Source organism: Aythya ferina (assembly GCF_964211825.1).
Source record: "Aythya ferina genome assembly, chromosome: 1".
In the NCBI taxonomy this organism is placed as follows: Eukaryota; Metazoa; Chordata; class Aves; order Anseriformes; family Anatidae; genus Aythya; species Aythya ferina.
Window position 1 is genome coordinate 92,699,393 of NC_140296.1, and position 13,728 is coordinate 92,713,120.

The 13,728-nt window shown below is 45.2% G+C and overlaps 1 protein-coding gene across 1 annotated transcript in view; it reads right to left on the bottom strand.

The window, feature by feature from the left end:
* The window catches only part of ABCG1 (ATP binding cassette subfamily G member 1), a 51,045-nt gene extending 50,705 nt beyond the window's left edge, over nt 1-340 (bottom strand). Inside the window, exon 1 of the mRNA XM_084530810.1 lies at nt 142-340. Coding sequence (XP_084386936.1) covers nt 142-183 — 42 coding nt within the window. The 5' untranslated portion in view covers nt 184-340. The remainder of the gene's footprint in view (nt 1-141) is intronic.
* Nucleotides 341-13,728: the final 13,388 nt, after the last annotated feature.

Here is a 13,728-nt window from a genome sequence, read left to right on the forward strand (position 1 = left end):
ACCGGGCACCGGGCACCGGGAACCATCACCGGGCACCCCCGGGCACCCCCAGCCGCCCACCCTGCCCTCACGGAGCCCCACGGAGCCCTCCTTTCCCCCCTCGTCCCGGCCGCGAAGGAAGGGCGAGCAGGGCGCCCTTACCAGAGCGGTGCCCAGGGAGAAAGCCGCCATCAGGCATGCCATGTGCCCCGCTGCTGCTGCTGCTGCTGCTGCTGCTGGCGGCGTCTCCCGCTCCGCCAGCACCGTGCCGAGCCCTCGGGTGTCGCCTCCCCGGCCGGCTCGGCGGCGGAGAGGATGGAGGGAGGGAGGGAAGGATGGAGGGAGGGCGGCTCCGCCGAGATGGGGGCCGCCCCGCCGCGTTGAACGCGGCCCCGCCCGCCGCCATCGCGCTGAGGGGATGAGGGGAGCGGGGCGGCCGCCATGTGGCGGGGCAGGGGTGGCCCTGCCGTGGGCAAGGTGGCTTGCTCGTGAGCTCCCGGAGGGACCGGGGATGACAAAAATCTCCTCTCTCGGCCCTAGGACTTCTGTGTGATTTGTAAACTGAGCAAGGTGTTTGGGTGCAGGCTCTGAGAAAACAGAAGGTTGTAATCAAGTTTTCTTCTCTCATCGTTTTCTCCTCAAGTCTAAGACCTACGTTGCAGCAACGGTGGGGCCAGAACAACGTATCACAGAACCATCTAGGTTGGAAGAGACCTCCAAGATCACCTCGTCCAACCTCTGACCTAACACTAACAAGCCCTCCACTAAACCATACCTCTAAGCTCTACATCTAAATGTCTTTTAAAGACCTCCAGGGATGGTGACTCAACCACTTCCCTAGGCAGCCTATTCCAGTGCCTAACAAGCCTTTCAGTAAATAAGTTCTTCCTAATATCCAACCTAAACTTCCCCTGGCACAACTTTAGCCCATTCCCCCTCGTCCTGTCACCAGGCACGTGGGAGAATAGACCAACCCCCACCTCGTTACAGCCTCCTTTAAGGTACTTGTAGAGTGCGATAAGGTTGTCCCTGAGCCTTCTCTTGCTCATTAAGTGCAATGGATGCTGTTAAGAGTTGCATTGGCACTCCTGCGATGAGTATAGATCCATAGCTAGATTTCAAGTCAGTTTAATTAGCCTCACTACCCAGCAGCAGGAAGCTCTGCCCAGGCACTTCACCATGCCAAGAAGCTGAATGCTGAAACATCAACCAACCTTCTCCAGGGCCTCTGAAGTGTGCCCACTGGGCCTGTTTTCCATATGCTAAGGGACTCCCTTTCCTCGGGGAGCATTAGAAGGAATATATGGGTAGATAAATCATAGCAAGGATCTGAGAAACAGATTCAAAATGTCTACAGAACATTTTATACATGAATTCATTACCCCTGAGGAGTCTGCTAAAGGGAGCTTGCCATAATGGTTGGCACTCACGTAGCATTGTACAGATAGCAAGGTAATAATCCTCACAAAGCCCCTGAAAGACTGGAAAGTATTTTATCCTTCTTGAGCTGTGAGGAGATAGATGCTTAGCACAGGCCACCCAGTGTGGCAGGGCCAGGAGATGGATGATCAAAGAAGAGCACAAGCACAAGGCTAGTGTGTGTCAGATGTCTCCTTGATACTCTGCCAACCCACAGACATTCTGGGCTCAAGGACTTCCTGACATATAGCTGTCACTCCTGAATGTGCTAATAAACTTCAGTAGATGTCTCTTAACATGAACTACACCAGGTTTCCCCTTGAACAGCCGTGATCTCTTACATCCACTACATCTTGTTGCCGAGGAGTAGAGCATTGAGACTCACTGCTCTTCACCTTGGATTCAGTCACCAGATATTGCAGAAAATCATTTACTTGTTACTCATGTAGTGGGGAAAAAATCTCTACCTGTTGTGGAGTACCAGACAAAACACAGATAGGCCCATCCAGAAGTCTTCACCGGAGACCTGAACTGTGTTTGAGAAGAAATAAAATTAACACTAATTTTTGAAATAAAGAGAAATTATGAACTATTGTTCCAGTGAGGCTCCAGGGTTTTACTTTACTTGATTGGGAACACATATCCATAGCATCTAAAATGTATTCAAACTTTATTTCCTCTATTTTCCCTTAAGCTGAATTATCTCCCACAATACCTGAAAAGGGCTGTGAAATACTACATTTAGGGCACTTATGGGGTTAAACAAACTGCTTAAAGACGTCAGATGTTTTAACTGCCGAAGAGAAGGTGCATGAAATATCCTCATCTTAGTGCACATGTGATACAGACCCAGCACAATGCTTGCTCTCCTCTGTTTCTCATCTCTTTCAACTTCTTAAAGGCTTGGGAAGAAGCAAGATAAAAAGAAAGAAGGCTGTAACACAACGTTACAGTAAAGCACAGTTGACAGTGCTGAAATCTGCTGCACAAACAAAAGTTTTAGCTCAGGCTGTAAGCAGCTTATGGTACTAAGGACTGAACTGTGCCTTTCACAAAAGGGTCCCGCAGAGAAAGGCACGTGTAGCTTGCCAGCCTTGGGACTGGCCATGCTGCCACTTGGGCCACCCCAGCATGGCCAGACAGGTCGCATTATTTCATATGAGGTGGCAAGGAGACACAAACCCTCCTCAGGTGAGGCATGGGATGAAAACAACGTAGGGCTCAGACCTGCAGCCTTTACTCAAGCACCACTCCTGTTACTGCCCACAGGGCTTTAGCCTGAGCACGAGTACACAATCCCATCGCAGGGAATTATTTTTTCACAGTGGCTGCTGGATCAGTATCTAACAGAGCTTCTTGTAAAACACTGAGACGTAAAAACAGGTTTCACAGAAACTAAATTCTACTTACCAACTAAATTTGGTATCTATTTTGATATCACACGGGGAAAAAAAATGATTACATAAGACTGCTAAAAATAGCAGTCTCCTGCATTCCTACATTCCCTCATTAACTCTTCCATTAACTTTACAGGTGATCCCCTGGTCCCTGCAGACAAAAAAATACCAAGCATACAACTCTGAGAAGAAAAAAGACACACATTGAGAGAGAGGGAGAGAGAGAGTAAAAAAATCCAGGACAAAAAAAAAAAAAAAAAAAAAAAAGCAGCTACAGATGAAGGTGAGGACAAGCAGGCAGGGACAAAACTCTCACTCCTAAAATAGATGAGGAAACAGTAGTAGCTTCCAGGCTTTACAGCAGGGTAAGCATTACAGGCGGTGGATTGGTGCAACCCACAGGAAAGAAAAAGGACAGCACAAGAAGAAATGAGCTGGGAAGGGCAGGCCAAAGTGGAAGCATACGAGCAGCAGGAGAGGGCAGATCTACAGCACACTCACAGGAGTATTTTCAGTGTTTTATAGATAGCTCTGGTGTCTCTGTGCAAGAACTAGTTCACATGGAGAAGCAGTACAGCCTGGGGGAACACAGCGGCCAGCATGGATGTAGCTGCTAAGATACAACATGTAGGAAAAGTTCAACCGAGAAATGTGGAACAGGCAGAGGAGAAAAAGAAAGTGTAAAATGCAAAAGGCAAAATATTTCACAAGTTTTCATTTTTAAAAAATTCCTTGACTTTAACAATTTGCAACCTGTTGATTTTAAGTGGTTTGGCCAGAGTGTAAGGAACTCTGAGGAAAAGGCTTAGGGAGTTTTTGAGAACTTTTTCAGATTTTTGTTTGTTTTAATATGTATTGGAGAAAAAACATTTGGGATTTTCCTTTTAGAACTGTTTCTAAATGTACCTAAAAATCAAAGGATCTGAGAGTACAAAGAAACATATCCCAATGTAAAATGCTCACACAACTATTGACCCAAATTAAAACCCAATAACAACAGTTTATCCCAGACAGAGTGTCACTTTGCCACTTCAAAATATGCATTGTTTTGGATGGAATTATGCTTCCTCTCTTCCTGTGCCCTGCCCCAAATGTTTTGGTAGGTCTAGTGAAATATGAGTGGAAAGAATATCAGTAGGTTTGAGCAACCTGAAGATGAAGTTGAGAAAAAGCTTATGGTCCAATTCTGAGAAAGGCTGAGGGCCTGGATTTCTGGAAGCTAGGAACCGGGAGTCTTCACTATGCTGTCAGTGAACCTGGGATGCAAAATATAGTCTAAAGGGGGAAAAAAAAAAAAAAAAAAAGAAAAAAAAAGAAAATAAAAAAGTCACACTGGAAGGAAGTTATATGAACGAAAGAGATAATTTTCTATTTAAGTTTCCGTGTGATAAGACTTGGAAGACATCAACACATGTATTACTTTCAGATGATAAATCAAGCAAAACACCAGTGACATAATGAGTTTTCCTATAACGCTAAGAAATTATTAGGAGCTCTACAGCGAGTATCCAACTAAAAAGTTCCAGTACGTTTTTGGAAGTGAGCTGGAAGAAGGATCTTACAAAAACAAAATAAAGCCATGACCTAGACCAGATTTTTTCTTTTCCCTTTCTATTGTTTATCTTTCCTATTTAGTGGAACATCGTCATAAACCCTCTCATTTTTTTCTCATGTCTTTTTGAAAATGACATTAATACTTCCCTATCTATACTGGAAATACTCACATAATGCTATTTGGGAAGAATGCAGTCAGTCAGTTTAAACAGATCTTCCTTCAGATCTGTTTAATATTGAAGAACATAATCAGTCATTCCTTTCATGTTAGGTATACTCTGTATAATGGGTGGGATTTGTCTCTAATTTTAGCTGCCTAGAAAATTGGTATCTAAGCTAGTCATGCAGACTCTTTCAGTCACTGGAGAGAAATGGCATCCCCAAAGGAAAATTCAGTCTTTCCTTCTTAAATATTTGCCTTGATTTGGGATTAATTGGCTTCCAGATCCATCTTGGCTTCCCAGTCAACTGGGAAAGGCTCCAGACACCTAACCTGGAATAGCCATGGCCAGTGCTATAGAGATGGATGTGTGTTCTTAGTCCTCTTTTGTCTTCAACTAATATTTCCAGGAATAACAAATGAAACTTCACGTTTGTTGTACGTGAGGTTTTATTCCTGTTTTTCTATCTGAGTACTCCAACATCCTTCTTCTGAAATTCAAGGGCAACAGATTCAAGAGCAGAACACCAGCTTATTTCTTAACATTTCCAGTTGAAATTCATTTCTGTGTCTGTTTCTACAGTCTATTGTGCTTATGGAATCAGTAGGGCATTCAGCACTTGCCTTTGTTTGTCTGAGCTTTTTCTTTCAAGCAAACTGAGGTGAACACTGGGAAAAAAGTAACACTGAGAGCAATGGATTAGCTCAGCCCTGCAGAAGACGGTGATCCATTCCTCTGCATCTAAGTAGCCCGCAGCTACCACAGCCATTTCATCCCAAGACATGCTAGGAGGGAACAAGAAAGCACATCGTCATTCTTCCTGCTCCAACAAATAGTTGTCTTGTCAGAGACTGAGCATAATTTATATGAACTCAGTGCTTTCAGTTGATGTCATCATAGTACACTCCTGTAGTTTTCATGAGAGGAGAAATAGCAAAATGTCTCCCACACATCATGCTGGAAGCAGATAAGGGCCGAATACCTCTAGGGAAAAAGTTCCCAGACATATCTTTGCAACCCTACAGTGCTGCTCCACGTGCCAGTTCTCCTCAGAAAGGAAATGGGATAAAAGGTGGAATTGCCTACCTTTAGGGTCAGGCAGCACAGATCATAGGTAGCCTCAGGGTTTGAGCACTAGGGAGGAGCAAGTGACAGTACTCACGCAGTAATGGCCATGGGGAGAAACTTCAGCAACGCTGTCGTGAGCAGATTGGGTGAAAATAATATTCTCACAGCCTGATGAAAAGGCTGCAGACTCAATTCACAAGGCAACTCAGCAATTAGGCATGGCACAAGTCTTCTGAAACTCTTTTTCTCCAGCTTAAGCTCCCTGTACCATGCCTAAAGAGAGCGTGGGGCACCTGGGAAAGGCATGCACAGAAGTCAGCAGTAAACGCTAGACAAAAGGAAATGCCAAGGAAAGACGCATGCCTGGAGGACTCGGATTAGTCTCTGAAAGCTGTTTCCAAAGGGGATTCTCAGCCATGGTACTGCCTCGTGTTTGTCTGACAGAAAGCTCCAACCAGCGCCTATCCCACTACACCCAATTATCCTGCTGCTGCGCCTTCATCTTGGTGCTGAAAAGCAAATCTCACATTCAGCCTCTGCTTAGTTTCAAGAAAGGTTACGGACAGGCCTGTGGGACTGGACGAGGTCTGAGTCACTTAAATAAGTGTTCTCCAGGGAAAGCAGTAGGTGTCCCTCCCACTGCTGTTGTTCTGCTTTGAAAATGTCGCTAAACACTAACTGAGTGCCATCCTCCCCTTTGCTTCCAGTGTGAAGTGGAAAAAACTTCAAGAAGTCAGGGCTTTCACCCCAGAGCATACATATAGAGCTTTTCTACAAAGGACAGGAGACTCAGATTCAAACTCCCTGCTCTAGGTTAGGTGGAGCAGATGGGGTGCCTGATAGAAAAACACTCCAGCCATGGACATCCTAAGGAGACACAGCCCTTTTCCCAGCCGTGTCAGCCTCACCTGGTTTTGTACATGCTTGGCAGCAGAAGCACAGGAGATTTGGGGTTGCAGACTCTTCCTGAGACACACGAGACTCAGCAGGCAAATGTTAATTATTCTGCAAGGCCATGGCATCTGGCACGTCTCAAAGATCATTTAATAAGTGACATAAAGCTCCCTCCCTTATCAATGGAAATGTATACATTTATTTCCTGCAGAACTGAAGTCCCTGGGAGAAAATAAGCATGATTGCCAGGCAAGAAAACCAGGCTGTTGGAGTCTCAGCCTCATGGAGAAGTTACAAGTTCTGCTGTAGTGAAAGGGAAGGGAAGGGAAGGGAAGGGAAGGGAAGGGAAGGGAAGGGAAGGGAAGGGAAGGGAAGGGAAGGGAAGGGAAGGGAAGGGAAGGGAAGGGAAGGGAAGGGAAGGGAAGGGAAGGGAAGGGAAGGGAAGGGAAGGGAAGGGAAGGGAAGGGAAGGGAAGGGAAGGGAAGGGAAGGGAAGAGGGGAAGGGAGGAAGGAAGAGAGAGAAAGAGAGAGAAAGAGAGAGAGAGAGAGAGAGAGAGAGAGAAAGAGAGAGAGAAAGAGAGAAAGAGAGAGAGAGAGAGAGAGAGAGAGAGAGAGAGAGAAAGAAAGAAAGAAAGAAAGAAAGAAAGAAAGAAAGAAAGAAAGAAAGAAAGAAAGAAAGAAAGAAAGAAAGAAAGAAAGAAAGAAAGAAAAACACCTCAAAACCCATGACGTATTGAGAAAGTTATCCCACTCACTCCCAGTAGCCCACGTGAGACTGACAGGGGAACAAAGAGCCAGAGCACTTATATCATCCACCTACCAGGATGGTAGAAGAAAGGAGCATAGCAGGAGCTGGGAAGCTTAGTACAAGTTTATTTGCTTGCTACATGCACTTGGCAATGCTTTTGTCCAAGATTACGTCTCAGAACAAGACAGGCACGTGAGGCACTCACTCTGCAAGAGGTGCCTGATCTCTGGAAAGCCTCCCAGGGAAGCAGAGCTGTCATTACCTGTAAGGCAGCCAAACTGCAGGCCCTGAACTACACTCAGGTTTGTCATGGTTAGCAGAGAGAGCCTGTGTCAGTTTAGAGAAACGAGCTCTTTGGAGTCCCTGGCAGAGCTGACTGAGCCTCGAGGATGGTGCACTTGGGGACCCACAGATAATTTGTCACCGTCACAGACCTCACAGCCATAGCATTCAGTAGTGGTCATCCCACAGGCTTGACGTGAAAGACTTTCATGATGAGCATTTGCTAATTCACTGATAGACTAATAAACGTCAAACTAAGTGGCCGTATCTGCTGGTCTGACCCCTTGTCCATCACCAGTCCTTCAGCCACACTTGGTGACCCTGTATGGGGACAGCAATGTTCAGCTGCCTTCTGGACAAGCGCTCTGGTTTGATTTGAAGGTATGAAATCAAAGAAGGAGAAGGTTATCTTTTATAGTTTATTCCACCATTTTGGCATTTGCTGTAAAATAATTTGTACAGTATTTGTGTGTCTACCACGGTTTCAAGCTGTTTGCTTACATGTGTAATTAATCAGGTTAAAAAAACCTTTACAGTTTCTTATTTTTCCCTCCCTGATCCCCAAAAGATGGATATTTAGAAATTATAAGTTGCATCCAATCTTCTTTTTGATCAGTTAAACAGACTGAACTCTTTAGAGCTCTGTGTGAGGCAGTTTCTCCAGCTATCTAATCTTTGGGGTGCTTTTTTACACCTTTTCAGCATCTCTTTAAAACAGCCGATGCCAAAACTTTCAGCATTCCAGCGGCAATCTCACTAATGCGATACCCAGAGGTAGCGTTACCTCATGGCCCTGTTCATGCACTGCTAATCCAAGCATCCCATTAACCTTTTTTGGCCACAGCATAACTGTGGGAGATTATGCTGCTTTGCTTATCCTTTCATTACCAAATCCTTTTCTGAGTCCATTCCTGTTGGGATGCAGCATCCTATCCCGTGGGCATGGCCTTCTTTCTTTATTCCTAAAAGTGCATCTGTGCAGCCAGCTACTGAAATGCATTTCACTGAAATGGGCCAAGCTTATCAAGAAGTCAAGATCGTTGCGTGCAACAGTCCTAGCCTCTTTGTTTACCATTCTGCATAAGTCACACACCTTAATCAGTAAAGGAGTTATATTTACTTCCGAATCACTGATGCAAATATTTAATCACTTCAAGCCTACCACCAGAGGAATCTTAATCAAAACATATCCATTAGAAGTTTCTCCAGTGATAACTACCTTAAGGTATGTTAGTTTACCAGTTGGTAAACTATGTTGCTTATTTTTTGATACTGTCCAGTACTGGACAGGTTCTCATAAGACACCAAGTTAAACCTCACAAGAAAGTAGCTGCGTTATGTGTGAGCGTGCATATATTGTCATAAATCATTGTGATGCCTGCTCATAAAAAAAGGGAGCCACGTTCTGTCTAGGGCAGGCTCCGAAAAGAGCAGTATTATCAATGTGTAGTGTTATGTATTATGGTTGATGGCATAGATCATTATTAAAGCCATTAAATCATTATTTTTTTTTGCCTCAAGCTGCTGTCACACTCCCAAACCCAGTCTAGCCATTGCTCTGGCCTTTTTTTAAATTCTGGTGCAATATTTTTAAGAATAATGAAATTTCTTCAGGATTCCAAGTTTTGAACGACTTCATAAAAGTTCTCTAATGAGATATTTTATACATTCATGTAAACGAATGTAAACTGTCCAGGCCAGTGATTTAAAAGTTTAGTGCCAGCAAGTGCTGTGTAGCATCTCGCTCCACCCTAAGGGCCTGGAAAGCACTTCTTTGAACTTAGTGACTTACTCGTGCCATGCAGCTCCTTTCTGAACACTAAACGGAAATATTTGTTAAATTACTCTGCTGTTTTCTGCAGTGTTTTCAGGCGTGTCAGGTTCATAGCAGTCCCTGTGTTAGGCACAGTGCTTTAAACATTACCAAACTGGTAACTGTAGATCTGCAGCAATGGTTCACTACTGGTGCTTCTCCCATGTTAAAAAATACTTTTATTTCCATCGAGCTGCACTCTGCATGAACAGTAAGCATCCATCTTTTTTTTTTTTCTTTTCTTCCTTTTCTGAATTAAATTATTCAGATCTGCTTTCCACATCATCTGTGCACGCACTGTGGACATCTGGAGCTTCCAGATGTAGAGCAGCCTTGGTGAGAAGCTCCTTGCAACCACACACACACATGCCCCCGGTATAACTGGTGCTCAGTGGCAGAAGGATGTGTCATTAGGGGCAGGACCACATGCCCGAACACCCTGCACTGACATTGCAATTCCTTGAACTCAGATCACTGTTCTGAGAAGGAGAAGACGGGCAGGAGGGATGTGACAAGGTAACCCCACATCTGATGAAAATGCCTGATGAAAATTGAGCATCCTTTCGTTGAAGATGTCCCTCCAGGATTGTGGCAGCCTAGCAGCTTTTTGTTGGGAAAGGAAGGTGAGGAGAAGAGAGGGAAAGAAGGAGCCCACAGACAAGTCATGGAAGGAAGCTTTCATTTCCCAGCTCCCGCCAGCCTGACTGGTGCAGTGGATTGAAGGCCAGCACCTGCAGCCTCCCCAGCCAGAGCCTGAGCAGGCTGACAGGAAAACAAGCAGGTTCCTGCAGAGCTGTTTGACTCTGGCAGTTTTCCAGTGTAATGCTTTTGGACTGAAAAAATGACAAGCAATTTTGTACTTTGAGTCTGTGTCAAAGGTAATTCCAAAATTGAATAGCCATTTCACTCTTTGTTAAGCCCCTCAACTCCCCCACCTCTCTTAAGAGCCAAGAAATCAACTAAAATAAAAAAGAAATCACTAAATATTGTGCTTGTAACCTTAATGAAAGAATGACTAATTAAAGTCATCATGAAATAATTACATACTGCATTGTATGACATAAAGAATGAAAAGGGAGACTGTTCCCAGCTACCCATGGAGACATCATTTAATAAAAAGGAATGAGACAATTGCAATACAGGCTGTAGGACAAAGCAGGAAACCCTATTTCCTCATATTTAAGATACCGATCACTTCTGACATTGCACAAGCGAAATAAAATCGGATTACCCTTTACAGTGACCCAAGAGCTTCCTTTGCTAGATTTTTTTTTTCAGCAGTGACAGCCTGGCCCTTGTTTTCCTGAGCTGTGAATACACCTTCCATACATTTGCACCACTGTGTAGCAAAAGGCATTAAGGACATCCCAGCAAGTACTGAGCTATCATAGCGAAGCAGGTACCAGGTATTAGCATGAGACTGAACAACTCGAGGCAAATGGAGAATTCAAGCATGGCATAAGCTGGAAGCTCTCTCTCTCCTCTAAATAGGACTTTCAGCACTTTCTGCAAGAATAAAGGCAATTGTTCACGGAGCACTGTGACCACACTCATTATTAATGGCAGGTCAACCTCAAGGCTCCCTGACCATAAAAAATATGAAAGAAGGGGCGGAGGGGTTTATCCAGTTTCCATTATGCTATCGGATGAGACATCCGCTGCTGCCAGCTTGCTGGTCTGTGGCAGGCGGGTTGCTAGCAGCCAGAATCAGAGCAGGCGTCTCCTGCCAGGCTTACACAGCAATAGCACGTCCCTGCTTCCTCGCCTCTCTGAGAGCCCCGTGCAGTAGGCAAAATGAGTTTGCAAGGCAGGGTGGTGATTTGTCATAAAGAGGGGTGAAGCGGTCACAATTCTCCTTTACCACTTTCCTTAGCTCTGTCAGTACGCGCTGACAAGTCCTGGATTTACGACTAAAGGAGTTTTCAGCTTGGCCTTGCTGTAATCTTATTTATTTATTTATTTATTTATTTTTTTATTTATTTATTTATTTTTCCTGTCTTCCCCAGTGCTCCTGCATGACCCACATATGCACATACTTTCTTTAGGCCCTGATCTTTGCTAATACACATGGCCTGGCTGCAGCCCTAGATGCAGGACACATAGGCTGGGGGGCACAGCGATGGAGACGAGGGCATGTGCAGTAATGCCCTGGTGCCTCTGCACATCTTCTCCAGCACAGGTGTGTCGGGGTCAGGATGAATCCTGATGGGCATGGTGAGAGGGGTATGGGACAGAAAGACATGAGGGATGTACATCCTATCCCACCTGTCTTTCTTCAAAGCCCAAGCCTTCTCAGTAAGCCCTCCATCCTGGTTGCACTTGAAGAGGAGAAGGAAGGAAAACAGACCTGTGGGCCATTACTGGCTAAATCCTGCAGCAGAGTAAAAAAAGTCTTGTGCCAGTGGTGCCTCTTAGAGCTGCAGGCTCCTAGTCAGACGCTGCTGTGGCTGAACTCCCCAAGCCTGCAAAAATTGCTGTTCTCTCTCCATCACCCAATATAGGCCCTGCCCAGGCCTATACCACCACAGACCTGCTAACCCAGCCCACCAGGTGCTGGCATAATGGGCAAGGCTGGGACCTTCCTTCTGCTGAGGCATGCAAGCTGGGGAGGGGTTTCCTCTGAGACCTGCCACTGTCTCCTAATGTAGAGGTCCATGAGTTAGTGTTGGTCTAGTTTCTCTTCACAGTCAGTGGAGACAAAGAGCCATTTCTGGGTGGTTTCAGCTCATCTAAAACAGACGCCTAAAACGTGGGTGGATGAGACATGTCCCAAAGATGCTCACTTTTCTCTGCAGACCACCACAAATGCCCTCATACCCGTCACAACACCACACACCAAATCCCTGCCACCCATTGGGGACATCAGACCCACTGCCCCTGATCCTGGCAGCTCTTGGGGGAGCTGTGCCCCATGGGTTTACGCACCGGTCAACAGGAGGGAATGAAAAGGATCTTTTCTTTAAACACCAATTAGGGTTTAGAAACCAAAGCACAATATTCAGGCTCTTCTACGTGACACAGAGCAAGTGAACTTACTGATAGCTGGCACTCTGCAGCCATCCATTTCCCTAGACAAGCGGAGTGATTAGCCAGATGAAATGACCTTAGTATAATAGTTAAGGAAAATGACACTTGGAATATCAGACATTTTAATTAGCTGAGAGCTAATATTTAATTACATTTTTGATTTGTAGGATTATTTTTTTTTTAAACAGATAATTTGGCCACGCTCTTAAAATTATATCTTTTTAATAGTTATTTACTTAAGGTGCTGACTCAGCGAATCCAATGCAAAAATCCCCATGAGAAACAGCTGTAAAGATCCATTCAGTTCTGTGAGGCTTCTGAATGTGAGAGCAGAAAACAAATTAACATTTTGAACGTACTTGATGTACAATTAACATTTTAATAGGGAGAACAGGATGTTTAATGGTGAAATGAGGCGAACTGAAGTTTAGAGCTGCTATCAGAGCACAGAGACGATGCCTCAACAGAGGTGGCAAAGTTCAGCAATCGCATCAGTCCCTGCCTCAGCCTGCGAGTCCTTCATGTGCTGCTGATATGGCACCTTGCACCAACCCAGAACATACTGAAGTGAGCAGAAGAGTAGAGAGTGGAGGAAGCAAATAAAACCCTTTTTCTTTGAATGTTTTCATGGGTTTCGGGGCCAGGCTTTAAACTGGTATTTAGGCACTCAAGGAGACAGGTAGGATCACACTGTCATCTTCATCTCTTGTTTTTTGGACTGCAATTCCACAGTTTAACTAGTGTAATCTAGTGACTACTTGTGTAAATGGCTCTTCACGCCTGTGATGGCCCAGCCACAGAGTCTTCATCACAGAATGATGAAATGTCTTCATGTCCCAGGTCCCTTTGGCTGGGAGGGGAATACCTGAGACACAAGCAATGGTGTCACGGGTGGGGACAGCAGCTCACCAGGTTGTGCCAGCCACCCTCCCAAATACAGGCTGCACATTTGGCTCTGCTGGGGATATGCTAGCCTTTAGACAACAGACTTACAAAAATTGCAGGTGGCATCTCCCGCTGTGCAGAGGGCTACCAGGGAAGTGCCACCCACCACCCACTCCCACTCTGGGCATCAACTTTGTGTCCTTTCACTGCTGTTCCTCCGGTGTTTGTGGGGCTCAGCACGGGCAGCTCAGCCTCTCCGAACTGCCTGCTCAGCACATCTGCACATCGGCACCGGGGAGTGGAGAAAAGGAGAGCCTGCATGCAATAATCCTGTAATTCTTGGAAGATTTGACGGGTGCAGGGAGCACCATCTGGTGGGCAAGGCTGCACAGTGCAGCATTTCCTCGGTTTCTCCACGAATAGAGTTTTCTGTCCAGGTCTAATCAATGTATTTGATTTTGTATGTTTTTTAGAAGTGCAGATGTAGTGTTATGCTCATCC